General features: G+C 31.4%; 1 protein-coding gene and 1 long non-coding RNA gene across 15 annotated transcripts; one reads left to right on the top strand and one right to left on the bottom strand.

The window, feature by feature from the left end:
- Positions 1–304: 304 nt before the first annotated feature.
- LOC149519999 (uncharacterized) lies at positions 305–12776 on the top strand. 14 transcript variants are annotated; one of them, XR_016331149.1, is made up of 8 exons: positions 367–660; positions 1800–1894; positions 2748–2794; positions 6941–7071; positions 7163–7404; positions 7538–7732; positions 7823–7915; positions 12079–12776. It is a non-coding gene; the product is annotated as an uncharacterized LOC149519999 (long non-coding RNA). The 14 variants fall into 14 exon arrangements; XR_016331150.1 differs by having other exon boundaries at positions 369–660; positions 1819–1894; XR_016331138.1 differs by having other exon boundaries at positions 305–2658.
- Positions 12777–13677: 901 nt separating this feature from the next.
- On the bottom strand, positions 13678–14379 carry LOC111308128 (NDR1/HIN1-like protein 6). Its single transcript, XM_022906441.2, has one exon. The coding sequence runs from the start codon at positions 14377–14379 to the stop codon at positions 13678–13680; it is 702 nt and encodes a 233-aa protein (XP_022762176.2).
- Between the last annotated feature and the right edge of the window lie 1000 nt (positions 14380–15379).

Consider the following 15379-nt stretch of genomic DNA (forward strand, 5'->3'; position numbering starts at 1 on the left):
AAGAATTATACTATTCCAAGTATTTGATAATAAAGCATAGGTTCTTTGTGTTCCAAGTACTTGTAAATGCTTTATTTTGTGTTATTAAAATAATTTGGATTAATTAATTTGAGTTGCATTATTAGATCAATTCCTTGAGACACTAAAAAATTCTTAATTTCAGTGGTATTAAAATTTTTAAGGTTCATAAAAGTATCAATAATTTTTTATTTTTTATTTTATTGGTTTAATAAAATTGCCTATAATAACTTAATTTTTAAGAGCACTTTTAACCCTCACATGATACTCTTATCTGTCTCACTTAACAAAACTAAAATCTCTCTCACGTGACTTAAAGAGACTATTTTTTTTTTTTTAATCTGTCTCACTCTCACTCTCACTCTCACCGCTCTCTTCGGTGAATACAGACTACCATCTCTGCAACAAACTTCGATTTCCTCTATGCTGAAACTTTGATTTCTTCTACTTGTAGCTATGTATACATGATTTTCTCTGCATTTCTTCGATTTCTAGTTAATCACTCTCTGCAAATCACTTTTTTCATCTATTGTTTTTCAAATCTAACGAATCTTTCCTTAATTTTTTAAAATCCCTAATTTTTTCTTCTCTAGTTTCAACTCAATCATTGTGCTAAAGTTCGTCAATGCCATTTCGAAACAGGTGCTTCCTCTCTCTCCTCATTTTTGGTTATGATTTTGTAATGAACGAAATGGTTAACAATATTTTTTTGTATATATGTTGATTGAGTTATTTGGTTATTGTGTCTGAGTTGTGAGAAAAGCATTTGGCTTGTGCTGCACTAATGGAAATTATGTATATCGTGTTTTGAGCAAAACCTTTTAGCTAAAGAAATCTGGAAGAAAACAATATAGTAATTTCTAAGATTAGATTCTTTAGAATCACAAAGCTCAACTTATTGAAAGTTTAATGCTATTACAACAAATTCAGTGTAAAGAGAAGGCTTCTTTGAAGAACAAATGACCTTTAACACTATTAATGTGCTCACATTTTCCTAATTTTAAGTCTATAGAAAATAAGTATTTGTTTTTTACTCTAATGTTGTTGCCATAGTTAACCTTTTCATGGGAATATCGTTTTTATTTTGTGTGTAAAACATGCATCCGGGCTTAATAAATTTATTTCATGGTAGTTACAAATTTACTGGCCATATGAAATGCCAGACATTTCTGCAGTGAACATAGCTGGGTCATGTACCCTTCTATGTTATATTTTATTTTTGTGAAGTGGTGTTAAGGTCAGCTATTAGACTAAAGTTGTTTGGTCTATTTTGATTTACGCTTCTGGACTTTTATTAAATTAACTTGGATTACAACTTTTGTGCATGTACGTAATTCTGTATGTTCTAATACTTGCACCTTAGTTAAATATTTTCATGAGGTTAATGTTTAATGGACAGTTTCTTTATGCTAAATAATGTTTTGCATTATGATTATTTTTTCCATGTGTAGCATAACATATGATGTCTGCTATGGATGCTTGGTTTAAATATCTATTTTGATAGTATAATTACTTTTGCTATGTGACTTTGAGGAGTCTGCTTCTCCAACATTTAAGTTGTTACTCAAATACATGATGTTAAATAGTTAATTAACAAGTTCCATTCATAAAAAATACCAATAATTTGAATAAACAGTTCTGTGCCTAGATTCCTGCCACTGTGAAGAGAGTATGTGCTGTACATAATTTTATTGGGAAAATAAGTTGATAATTTCTTTAAGGACTCTTTTTTAATCATATTAAAAAATTGCTATTTCATGGGTGTGCAATTGCAATAATAGCTCATGGAAGATCTGTCAGATTTTTGATGAAATTGATAGATTCAGAAAGGTTCTTGGAACATGTTGAATTCTTTGTCAAAACTGGGTGTGGACAGGTATGGATGTTTCTTTGCTTGGTGGTAGGTTGTTAGATCTTTAAGATACTGTGGTTCTATAAGAAGTTTCCCCTATTTATACTCGAAATCTATATCCCTGTTTTATAGACTGTTGTAACAGTTTCTTTGCATTAATGAAAGTCTTTTTATGGCTACAAAAAATTTTTGTCAAAAAAAAAAGAACTAATAATAATAATAATAATCGAATAAGGTCTTGTTTCAATTGCAAGGAGAAAGTTTCCTTAGATGTGTATTCCATCCAATTATTTATTGGTTTGATGGTTTGTTGATTGGTAGTTTGGTTTTTTCATTCATGTTTATGAAAAGTTATTAGATTATATTATAATTTTTTACAATTATAATTTGATTATTAAATTTGTATTCTATGACGATAATATTTTTATGCAATGATTTCTATTGATATCAATCTTAAGTATATAAAAAAGAGTTTTATACTTTTATTATTGTAATAGAAATTAGTCTTTCTTGCTTCATTGGAACAACTTGATAAACAAAGCTCAATAACTTTTTCTCTTTTTCCTTTTCTGATGAAACTTATAAATCATAAATTACGAATCAAACTTCATACATTTTAGAGATAGGGAATTCCATATTGCTTGTTATTGATTCAAAACTATTGCTTAGCACTATGGCTAATTGTAGGTGAATGAGATTTATTGTTAAGCATTTTTTTTTTTTATCATTGAATAGATTACTATGATGAAATTGTTGTGAGTTTTGGAGATTAAATCTTTTGGCTCCATGTAAGGTTTTGTTTAACAAATTTGTGTTTTGAAGTTGATACTCTTCAATTCCCATCATAACATTTTTTTTCCATTCTGTTTGTGCACAGAGAAGAGAGAATGATACTCATCCATATTTAATTTAACCCCATCCCAGGTAATGTTAATGTGCATATAACTTTTTAGAATAAATTTGATTTCTATTATGTTATTCTTAAATTTGTTTTATTTTCTTGGTTGTGTCCTCATTCGTCCTTGCTTGCTTTTTTTTTTTCCCCATAAATATTACAACCATGGATAAGAGTTGGATTAAAAAGTCTTGGTTTAGTAGTGAATATATTGAAGGGAGCCAATTTTTAAGATTTGCATTTGAGAATGCATGCCGAGATGGTTTTTGTTTGGTTATACTAATTAGATTTGTCATGGTGAAACTTCATTGCCTGTTTATGAGTTTCATTTACCGGAAGGGTTTTTTTTAGTTTGAAAGCTTTTAAGAACTTAGATTTTCTATTGTTGAAGAGAGTTTAGGAGTTGACGAAAATGAAAATATGACTGATTTTTCTTAATTTTTGGTGGAAGGAGTGTTAGTATACAATCCCAAGAAGAGCTAAATATTGAAATGGTTAAGTTTTATAAATTGTTAGAGGATTATAACCGAGAATTATATCTGATATTTAGAAAATAATCTAGATTATTTGTTATCTTAGAATTGTTTCAGATAAAGGTTTCTGGTAGGATGAGTAACGAGTCATTCAATTCACTCCTTTCACTAATGGAAAAAATTCTTCCCAAGGTTGAAACCTTGCCTAATTCCTTTTATGAAACTAAGAAAATGATTAAGGAATTAGGTTTTGGGTATGAAAAGATTCATGCTTGTCTAAATGATTGCATGTTATACCTAGATGAAAGAGCAAATGAAGACTTGTGTTATGTGTGTGGTGCTTCTAGTTGGGTGCAAAGTGATAATATTGATTTTGAAGGCAATTTTTGTGGTTAAAAAGAAGACCTATGAAGGTGTTACGTCATTTTCCCTTGAAACCCAGACTCCAAAAATTGTTTATGTCTCCAAAAATGGCTTTGCCATGGTAAGGCATGATAAGGGTTGTAAAAAAGATAGAAATGCTAGGCAGCTAGCTGACTCATTTGCATGGAACTCTTTTGATTTGCAATATCCTGATTTTGCCTCAGACACTCATAATGTGAGGTTAGGCTTGGCTATTGATGAATTTAATCCATTTAGGACAATGAATAATAAGTATAGTGTTTGGCCTATTATGGTGATACCATATAATTTGCCCCCTTGGTTGTCCATAAAAGAGTCAAGTTTTATTCTTTCTTTAGTGATTCCAAGTAAAAGTGGACCTAGAAACGATATTGATGTTTACTTACAACCTCTAGTAAAAGAATTAAAAGAATTGTGGGAGGTTGGTGTAAACACCTTTGATGCTTTTGTTAGAGATAATTTTTAGTTACGGGTTGCTTTAATGTGGACTATAAATGACTTTCTTACATATGGTGATTTGTCTGGTTGGAATGTTAAAAGTCAATTTACGTGTCCTCATTGTTCTAAGGATACATGCAATTTATGGCTAGATTTTAAGTCCAGTAGAAAACATGCATGTTACTTTTGGAAAGATAAATCCAGTTTATTTTGGTACTTGAAAAAAAAAAAAAGAGCATTATTTTTAGTTTGCCGTATTGGAAGCACAATTTGTTGCATCATAATCTAGATGTAATACATGTAGAAAAAATGTGTGTGATAATGTTTTGGGGACTTTATTAAATATCGAAGGGAACTAAGGATAATTTTAAGGCATGTTAGCATTAGGGATACTTGATTAGATTCTTTATAGAGAATTTGAGAAAAGTGTAAAAGGGAAATAAAGGCGTAGTTGGGCTCATTCAATTGAAATAAATGATATGATGAATTCTACATTTTGCGAATGCTTCATGATCGGGTTAGTACTTTTCTAATTTATCATTTTTTTTTTTTTCTAATTTAGGGTCAAAGTAACAAGTTTTATACATTTCAATGTTAAATTAGGTTGCAAAAATGGATCCTTTGGAAACTACAAAAGACATTAGGTATCTTTCTCAAGGTCCTAATAGGGTGGCAACAAGATATATAGGTTATATTATCCACGTGATTTGGTTTAATACCAAAAGTCGTAAGAGGGATAGAAAAACTCAAAATAGTATAGTAGCTATGATTGCAAAAACCACTCATTATCCAAATGTTCATAGTGGAGCTCCTGTTGTTAGGGAAGATACTTATTATGTAGTATTAATGGATATAATAGAAATTAATTACTTTGATAGATTTAAGGTTGTATTGTTTAGATGTGATTGGATTAGCCTTACTGAAGGTAAGGGCATTAAAAAGGATCGATATAGGTTTACCCTTGTGAATTTTTCAAATTTAATTCATATGGGTAAGGATATAAAAGATGAACCTTTTGTGTTTTCATCCCAAGCAAAACAAGTATTTTATGTACAAGATCCTTGGTATGAGAACTGGAAAATTGTATTGAATGCAATACCAACAGATTTGTATGATATGGGTGTGAAATCAAATAAGGAAAAAGGTTGAATCTACTATGATCTTGTTTTCTTGTAATTAAGAGGTTTCTTTGATGATCAAATGGTAAGTCTTGAATTTGTTTTTTCCTCTTCACTTTATCTTTATATATGTATTCCATCTAACCTGTTTTTTCTCTTTTATGCACATCTTATTAGTGCAAAGGCCTTTTCTAAGGTGACCGCTCCCTACCTGTTTTCCTTGATTTTAGTTTTCATAGTTCACCTAAATTCCTAATTTTCTAATTGTTTATGTTCACATGTCAACAAAGTTTTCAAGGCTTATTCTTTCTTTGTTATTGTTTGAACCTAAATTTTAAGTTCTAAATAGGCCTCTATCTAGTTTAAGTGTATTGTTTATAAATGTCCTACATCACAAATCTCTTTAATTGGTAGAAAAATCGCTTAAACCTTTTAAAGATATTTTGTAGACACCTGAAAATGTAGTTTGTGTCTGTACATGTAGAAGAATTGATTGTGTATAGCTTGTGGCCTTTTAAATAAGACTTAACTCCTAAAAAAATCACTTATGGTGTTAAACAAGATTTTAAAAGCAACCATCCCCTTTTCTATGAACTGATAATATGCCAGACTTAAGTGCCTGCCATCAGACAACATCAACGACGCAAAGAAACCTAATAAACACAATAAAATACTTACCATAACTTATGGTCCATAAGCAGCCGTCCCATGAGTTTCATTACCTCCTGATCAGGTGAAAAAATAGCATGCACAAGTAGTCTTGTTTTTAGTGGATTCAATGCTGATATAGGTTTTTTCTTCACTTCTATTTAAATTTGCTAATGATAACCTTTTCTTTTGCCAAGTTTTCTAAATTACGTTCGAGCAGGATGGCCATATTATGCATTTCTGGTAGCTGCATCTAGACAATTAGGCAGGCAGATATTGGACTGTAAATTTCACATGCTGTGCTGATTGCAATAGAAATTGCTAATAAGTTTAAGAAGTTAGTTTGATTGCAGTGCTTGTCAAATTTAATCTAATTTGCCTGCAATTTTGTATATTAAACTTGTTTTTACGCCTGCTAGTAGAGAATCTGGAGATTTGGTTATGTTAAGGTTCAATGGGATTTTATTTGGAAGAGTCTTCCTTTTCCTTAAGATTTAAAGAAAAGCTTGACAATTGTGTTCATTTGATGACTAGCTTAAAACTAGTTGGTAAAGACCTTGTTGCCTTGAAGCTGGTATTATTTATGGTTTCAAATATGTTTGTCGAATCTCAAATTGGTTGAAATAATAGGTTTTGTAGATCTGGTTTACTAAAATTTCGCATTTTATTATTCGTTATTTAAGATTGTATTAGTCTGATTTGTTTGCAATTGACTTTGGTAATGCTGTTTCTAAAGAAAAGAATATCTATTGAGAATTTATGCTAAAGTTCAAAGGTTCAACTTACCTGTTGCATTTTAGTTTTTGCTCTTCTCTTGAACAAGGTTTAGTGCTTTACTTATTACAATCATTTTAAATTTCAAGATAAGTACATGCAGAATAGATTTGTGCGACTTGTATGTGTTTTCTTACAAAGTTTAATCAGAAACAGAATACTTTTTTGCATCCATATGAGTGCGTGCATAAGTGCATGTGTGTGTGAATAATGGCTATTGACTTGTTTCATCATGGAAGTGACTGCATAGTTGTACATGGTTATGGCTTCCTTGGTCATGATTATGTAACCTCTTTTTTTTTTTTTTTTTTTGAAAGTTTAGTTCATTAGTTATCATGGTGAAAACTAGAAGCATGCAAAATTGTGTAATTGTGACTGAAGATACTCAAGAAGAACAATGCCACAAGAATGCTTCACAACAACATCAAGCTCAACAAGATGCTATTGAATAAAGTAGTGCATAACTTATTTTTTTTGTGAGTTGATTAAATTTTTATGTTTAGTTTTCTTATTGACTTTTCTCCTTTTAACTATTATTGAAAAGATCCTACTAGGAAGCACGGCACTCATGGTCATAACAAGATGGTTGATGTATGGAATCCTCTTTCCAGACAACGAATTAAAGTATGGTTTAACAGTAAAGGTTAGCCCATTGGATGTGAAGCCCGTGTCCTATTATCTTGTCTTGCGATCTTAGCAAGAAATTGCTATTTATTCCCTTTGAACTACAAGACTTGGAAAAAGGTGCCTCGAATGTAAAAAACGGACACCTTAAACCATATTAAGGTACAATTACATAATCTATAAATACACACACTGTGTGATTTTTCTGCCTCCTTTGAATTTATTTTATCTTCTAGCTTCTTAAAGAACTTCCTTATTTTGATTAGATATCCTAATAATTTTTGCTTGTTCGTAGGAAAAATTTTTGTTTCCTGAATGTTGCACCGGTTGGTTATTCAAGTCATTAGGAAAGAAATGCAAGAACTGTAAGGTTGAGCTAAAAGCCAAGTACCTCAATAACGAAGATGACTTGTTGCAGAACAAACCTCCCGATGTCTTAAGAGATCAATGGGCATTTCTTATAGCATATTGGTTTTCACTTGAAGGAAAGGTAAGGTTTACATAAGAAATTGTCAAAATTGATCATGTTTGAATTTCACTATTTATTGTTTCTTGTTTTTTTTTTTTTTCGTAATTGTAGACTCTTGCTGAATTGAATAGTGATCGATGAGCCAAACAAGTTATGCTTCACATTACAGGCTCAAAAAGCTTTGCAACTCTTGAGGACAAGAAGGTATTTTGTTTCATTACTTTATTTTTAACTCTTTTCTGTTTTCTTGGATCTTGATAAGATTTTAATCTGATATTTGATGGTAGAAAAAAATGGTACTCCAAAATTTTCAACAATGAAGTTTTAAAAGGAATTTTGGAAGCAATTGTTATTTAAATGTAAGAACAGTTAGTTACTTGTGGTTAGATTAGATGTAGCAAGAGAGAAACTCATCATAAACTGAAGGGAATCAGAAATAACTTCCTACTATTGATAACTATATATGAATGGTTGAACATTTCTTTGAGATGGTAGAGTTAAATTCAGTTTTTGGTTTCAAGCCCATAAATTTGATTTCATTCTCTTGTTGCCTGATTTTAACTACTAAATGGCAGTTAAATGAAAACCACCTAGTTGGATTTTTTTATAAGGAGAATAGTTACCGTTCATGGAGCTATCACATATCAGACCCTGAGATAATGGTCAGGATCTGGTCAGTTCATTCTAAATTTAAACTGAATAGGCTTAGATATTAACTAAATAGTCCAGTTAATGATGTCTTAAATGTGCAGCATTTTCTAGTTCCATGAGTGTATAGACTGCATTTGCTATCTCACTTTGTAATATAAACAGTAGCGGATCTTGACATATAAACTTGAGGGGGGCCAATTAATAATATATTATATATTTTTTATTAGACTTATATATATATATATATATATATATACATACATATATATGTGTGTGTGTACACACACATAATATGTAAACAATATATTCATAAAAGATAACTGATTTATAAAATTATGACATAAAAATATTAGTATTATAGCATTAAACCTTTAAGGATAACAAGAGTTTTAAATTAATGGTAAAATTACTAATTACACTATCTTTCCATGATTTATTAGAATTTTTTTATTTATTTAGAAATTTAAAATTGAAATGAAATAATATAAATAAATCAATCATTAAATAATATATTTTTATCAAAATAAAAAATAAATATATTAAAAAAATGAAGTTGAAACTTTGAGACTAGAAGTTATGATTTTCTTTTCTTAAACATCTATAGAGTGGTTCCAATCTTCTTTTTTGTTGAAAAATGATTTAAGATAATATGAGATAAAGATCTAGAGTAAAATTAAAATAAAAATTTTATGTAGAAAGATATTTTAATAAGTTAGGAAAAAAAAAAAAAGAAAACACATATTTAATACTTTGTTGAAGATTTGGAGTCTTGCTAAGGAAGTTAGAAAGTTAGTTTAATTTTTGTTAATTTTACATGATTGTTATTTAAAACTTATTATAAATCTCTAACTTAATTTTAATAATATATAAATATCGATTTATGAATATAGTAATTAGACACTTAGTAATGTTATTTTAATTCCTTTTAAATTGCAATAACATATAAAATTTAAATTTAAAATCACAAAAAAATAAATTAATAATTTTAATTTAAAGAGTTAAATTTATTTAATATTAATATATACAAACCACATTTTTAAAAACTTTTTTTTTGGGGGGGGGGGTGGGAGGGGCTTGGTCCCCTCTGGTTCCAATGAAGAAGTGCCATTGAATATAAGTCTCTGAATTTAGTCTACAAGATTATTTCTTGACAATGACGTATATACCTAGTGGAGAAGTTGACATTGAGTTAGCTGGACATTTTGGCGATAAAAGATGGATATGTAAAAGTTATCTCAAGAATCATGGTCAGATTGAAATAAATTACTGTGTGGAAATCAATCATAAAACTATATTCTTCTGACTTATTTGTGAAATGCATAATTTGAACCAGTTTTTGTTATCTCTTGATTATTATACTGAGATATTTATTGCCATGTGCTCAGTTCCCTCTATCTAATTGTTTGAAATTATTGAGAAGCTCTCAATTTTTTTTTTTCTTGATTGAGTTTAAGAGTGTAGTTAGTTAAGATAGTTGACTATTTCTGTTATTTTTGTTGGTTATTTGTATACAAAAGAAATGTTGCTTTAAGCCAATCCATCTCTGGAATCATAGGTAAATAGAACAAGAAAAGAGAGTGACAATACATTCCAAACCTAATATTTATCTTTGTGGTAATAGAAATAAAGTAGTGGGGAGGACCGAATAGAATAGAATTGTTTGTGATCATTTGTCAACATAAAGATGGAAGCTTTGTGGATGCTGCTACTGCATAAGCTGCTGTAAGTGGCTATTTGATTATAAAATTGTATTTACTGGTTGAATATCCATTGCTGCCCTCACTTATTGGTTGAATATTTTATGGGAGAAGTTAAAGGAGTTGTTATCTCAATGTTCTAACAACGTGGAGCAATCACAAGCTATAACTTCTTCAGTGAATGAGGTCGTGTACAAGGCTTGGGATTAGGCCTTACACTTATAGAGATTTGGGGTTTGTCTTCTTGCCACTTCCAAACCTTGAATGAGGTTGAAAATAGTATAGATGAAAAAGTACTTAGGCTACAAGAGAAGTTAGAAGCTATGACAGGTAAAGTTACCAATTTGGAAGAAAAAGTAGCTAAAGTGTCCAAGTTGGAAGAAAAAGTTTCAAAAGTGAGCGAACTTGAGGTCACGATAGCTTCACTTAAAAAGGTGAATGCTGAGTTAGTTAAATTTGTAATTGCCATGCAAAGGAGATTTCCACATGCAGCATGGACTTAAGTATTATTAATTAGTAAATAATAGTTATTTACTAATCCAAAAAATTATATTATATCGTCGATTTCAGATGCATTGAGTTCATTGGGATCAGTACGTGCAAATAACTAAGGAAAGATGGGAGCTTTTTGGATGATGCTATTGCATCATTGTTGAATTGGTATTTTGTTAAGTTTTTGGTAATTTGATAGCTTTGAGGATCAATAACTTAGTTTTGTTATATTTTAGAATGATGTTCACTGTTATACTTTGAGGATGATACTACTGCATTATTGTAGATAATTGGTATTTTGATAACTTTTTGGTGTTTTGATAGTTTCAATATTTGTAATAGGATTGGTATCAGGTTGCAATTTGCCTTTGATAGTTGTATGATATTCTTAATAGCTTGTAGACATTGAAAAATGACACTACTATTGAATTTTGTTGATTTTAATACTTATAAATCATAAGTATTCTTGACATTAAGAGCCTTTTTCTTACTAAAAAAATAAAATTTAGTCTGCTTCACCAGATACCCTTTTTCCCTTTGCTTTTGACTCATTTTTGCTTGTTTTGGTAGAACTGTTCATGTATAAACTTAATGTTCTTGTTCTCCGTTATTCTTAAAACTTCATCTCCATATCTGTTTTCCTCAATTATACAGATTGTTGATGCACATAAGGAACATGTAACTTTTTCATTTATAATTCTTTTGTTTTGTTCTAGTTTCATCTCCATCTTCTATTCAATTATTCTTCTTCCATTCCTCTATATAAATCTATAGTCAAAGCCTGTGAACTCCCATAATTTGTTTTGTGTTGAATTCTAATATCAAGTACTGAAAATAAGGATGTTTAATATTGTGTTTTTGGTTGTGCTCTCACTGGCTCTGGTTCTCGGTTCAATGTGATCAAGCAAAATGTTATGCATGTGCACAACAGTAACAATAAGGACAGAACTTATAAATTGAAGCTAAACAAGTTTGCAACATAACAATAACAACTCAAAGGGATCTAGCAATTTTTTTTTTTGTTTGGATATTTGGAAATTATTTAACAAAAATAAAATAAGACTTTTAAGGGCAGTTTTAATTATTAATACAGCTCACTTAGTAAATATAAAAATTGAGTAAAATGTGACTTTTACTTGTACTATGAAATGCTTTTAAAAGGTCGTTTATTTATAATGACAATTTAAAGTGTCAGAAAAATTATATCATCAGATACATGTGTCACTCAGACACTCTGAAATTGGTGGCTTGACTGTCAAAAAGTTTTCACTCACCTAGCTGGCGGTTTACTGGTTGTTAAAAAACTGTAGGCAATAATAATATAAACACTTTTTTAATCTTTTACTGAAACTTATAAGTGCAATGTAAAAATGACTTCTCTTGTCGTGAGTTTAATTAGATTAGGGTTTTGATTTGAATATGTATGTGGCAAGCTTTCTCTCTAGGTTCATACAAAATCCTAGCGAGTTACATTTCAAGGGTGCTGAGATATGTCAAAGGATCTTATTCTTATGAACTTGGAATTAGGCACGAGAAGACTAAAGGCTCAAGACTTACTGATTTTGCTGATAGTGACTGGGCTGGTTCTCATGAAGACATGAAGAGCACCTCAGCATGTGTTTTCAATCGGATCAAGTGTGTTTAGTTGGAGTTCAAGGAAGGTAGATACTCTTTTTACAACCAACAGCAGAAGCAGATTATATAGCTGTTGCAGTTGCAGTAAATCAAGCAATTTGTTTAATGAAAGTTTTGTTGGATTTGAATGAAAAGCAAACCAGTCAGCTGTTGCAATGGCAAAAAATCCTGTGTTCCATGAAAAACTAATCATATAAAGATAAAGTACCGCTTTATCAGAGAAGCTGAAGCAGAAAACGAAGTGAGGCTGATCCATTCCAGTTCTGTAGTTCAAATTGCAGACATTCTGACCAAGGCCTTGCACAAAGCAAGGTTTGAAACATTAAGGGGCGTGTTTCCTGCAAAAATGCGAAGGAGGAGTGTTAGCAGTTCTGGTATTTTTGCTGTCAAAATGCATTTTGTTATATTTTGTTGATTTCTTAAGCTCCAGCAAATCTTTTTGGAAGATATGAATATGATTGCTGTCATGCAAAGTTGTGGATCTCCTTAATGTCAGGAAAATCAGACAGACACTTTATAAAGCAGTTAAAGTAGCTTAAAACTTTGTATTTTGAATATTTAATGAAATGAAAGTTTCTGCTGTTGTTTATCAGTGTTTCTAGAACAACTTCTTCATTCTTCTTTGATTTTTAAGGCTTCAGTTTCCTTGAGTCCCACTCTGTTTCATTGCCGAATATATATCAGATTATGAAGAGAAATATATTACTGGTCAGCTTAGGAATTAATACAACAAAATCCAGACAAAATATTCAATGGAAACTTGTCCATGAAAGAAATAAAGAGAAAGCTGGCTTGCAGAAAAGGATTATGTTGTGTAAAGCTTAAGATACTGAACAGAAGTCGTATTCATTCATCATATGCATCAGCAGCCGGTGCAAATGGTTGTAACAAGAAATCACTAGCTTGTTGGAGAGTATGAAGGTTTTAACTTATATTGCTCGGCTGTTGTTTGAGAAGTTAAGTTCCTGTATAACAGGAAATCACCTGGTTAGAATGTGTGACCATTTAATTTGTACTACTGGCTCGTTTCTTGAATTGATTTAAGATATCTGATTACAGTATTGATCCAAATATTGCGAATTCTCGGTTATGTTTTCTTTTACCATCAGATTGCTTGGTAGCAAAAGCAAAATGGAAACAAACAAAAGAACATAAAATTTCCCTTTTCCATTCTTTAGCGTTAATGTAACAATTTTCAGAGTATATTGGTTAAATTTAGATTATAAGAAATTGAGATTGGAGGACAAAGAACCTCATTTCACTTTCAAAACCAACTACAAAAAATGAAAAAAAAAAAAGAGCCTATGTAACAAAAAAATCTACATCTTTAATTCTGTTTACAGTTTTCTTGGAAGCATACGCATCCTGGGAAAGGTTAATCGGACTGTTGCATTAATCGCTATGCTTCCGCTAATCTTCTTCTCTCATTTAGCCGGAAAGAGTCAGGTATAAATAAAGAAGAGAGAAAATCTGGCTGAGGAGATATGGCACCTAGAGGGCAATGTCATAAGCATAGTCACTAGACAAAATCCCAATTTTTTGGTTTGGCGACACATTGTCAACAACTAAAGAGCAGTTAATTGAAACAACAACCTGTCTTAACGGGAAGCCTGCAATGACAACGCTTACGGGCGCCTTTACCGTTATGAGTAAAGGAATTTTCCCCTTCTTCTGGTTTTGAAGGAGAGTTTCTTGAAGACCTGAACCAAACTCATTCTTTCCTTTCAATAGAATATTCATCGAAGTAATGTTATTCCCGGGTTGATGAAAAGCTGGGAGCTTGCCTGAACAAAGGGTTGCCCCTGTGTATAAAACAGCAACAGAGCTTTCCTTCCCATAAATGAAGCCTATATGATCATTGGGATTATCGGCCTTTACGGAAACAGAGAATTCTGTGTAGAGGCTAAGATCTGTCTGGATATTGAAAGCCTTGACCTCAACATGGCCAACATTATAGGAAGGCTTTTGGGGTTTATAAACCGTAAAAAGAAAGAAGGCTGTGCCAAAGAGAACAAGAATCAGCACAAAAAGGAAGCAATAGCAACAACATATACACTTTAGGCAACATCTCCCTCCTGAACCATGATTATGTGAATGGTAACGGGGAATGTGGCGTCTATGGGGAGGGTGCCTGGGGTTCCCTTGATCATTGAGCATGACATATTTTGGTGGATAAGGGGGTCCAGAGTCCATGGTGTGCGGTTGACTATCCTACTTATCAGCCCTTTGGAGGGGCACAGTCCATAGAGAAAGAGAAGAAGAAAGAGAGGATCTTCTTCTTCTTCCACAGAGAAATCTGGGAAAAAGATGGAGGAGGAGGTGGTGTTGGGTTTGCTCCCTTGATTTAGGACATTGTTGCATAAGGGTGGATGTGGAGAATTTGAGACCTGGCTTTGATGTTACTTAAACCGGATTTTGTGGATGTCATTTCAAACTGAATTCAAATGTTGCCTTCTGTTTGTCTATTTTAGATACCAACCATTTGAGGTTGCTCTTTATATAGGACTAAAATGATGATTAATTGAAAAAACTTATCTACGAGTTGGATTTCTCTCCAACCAAACCAAGCTGACATATTCTAATTCTGGAAGATCTAAATTACACCAATTTTTCATGGAGACCAACTTGACGTTTTGTCCAAACCTTTTGATTCGGTACAATATATTAGATTATAAGTATTATCATGGGTGAATTTTGAACATTTTCAAATTAAGTGATCTTGGCCAGAATTTGATTGAATAACATGATCAAACAACCATTATTCAGGAATAAGATTGGTAATTGTGGTATATTCAAGAAAATGTGGAATAAGAAATTCATGCAATGCCAAAGTCAATACATTTTGCTTCAACATTGACAAAAGCAAAGTAAAATTGATCATCAACATATAAGCACCTTTTTGGCCCAATGATATCTCATTCCTCTAGCTGATGTGTTATATTTAATTCTGACATCTAGATAGCCTGGGTGGATGGATGGAATAAAGTTAGTTTAGGACATTGTATAACCCAACCAAGAAAATATGAATCATGCACTTTAACTACATTCAGATGACTGAATAGCCATCGCTGTATCATCTCCTAGCCAGTGCTAAAATGCAAAGTTTAAGTTAATAGTTGCTGTTGTTATTCTCCTCAGCATAATAGTCAAGTTAAAGCTCAGAGAAAATGAACAAGAGAAAAAGGCTTACAGC

Source organism: Durio zibethinus, chromosome 2 (genome assembly GCF_047325235.1).
Source record: "Durio zibethinus cultivar Kanyao isolate XHJ-2024 chromosome 2, ASM4732523v1, whole genome shotgun sequence".
In the NCBI taxonomy this organism is placed as follows: Eukaryota; Viridiplantae; Streptophyta; class Magnoliopsida; order Malvales; family Malvaceae; genus Durio; species Durio zibethinus.

Coding starts and splice junctions, on each gene's coding strand:
- LOC111308128 (XM_022906441.2), bottom strand. CDS start 14,379: ATGGACTCTGGACCCCCTTATCCACCAAAATATGTCATGCTCAATGAT.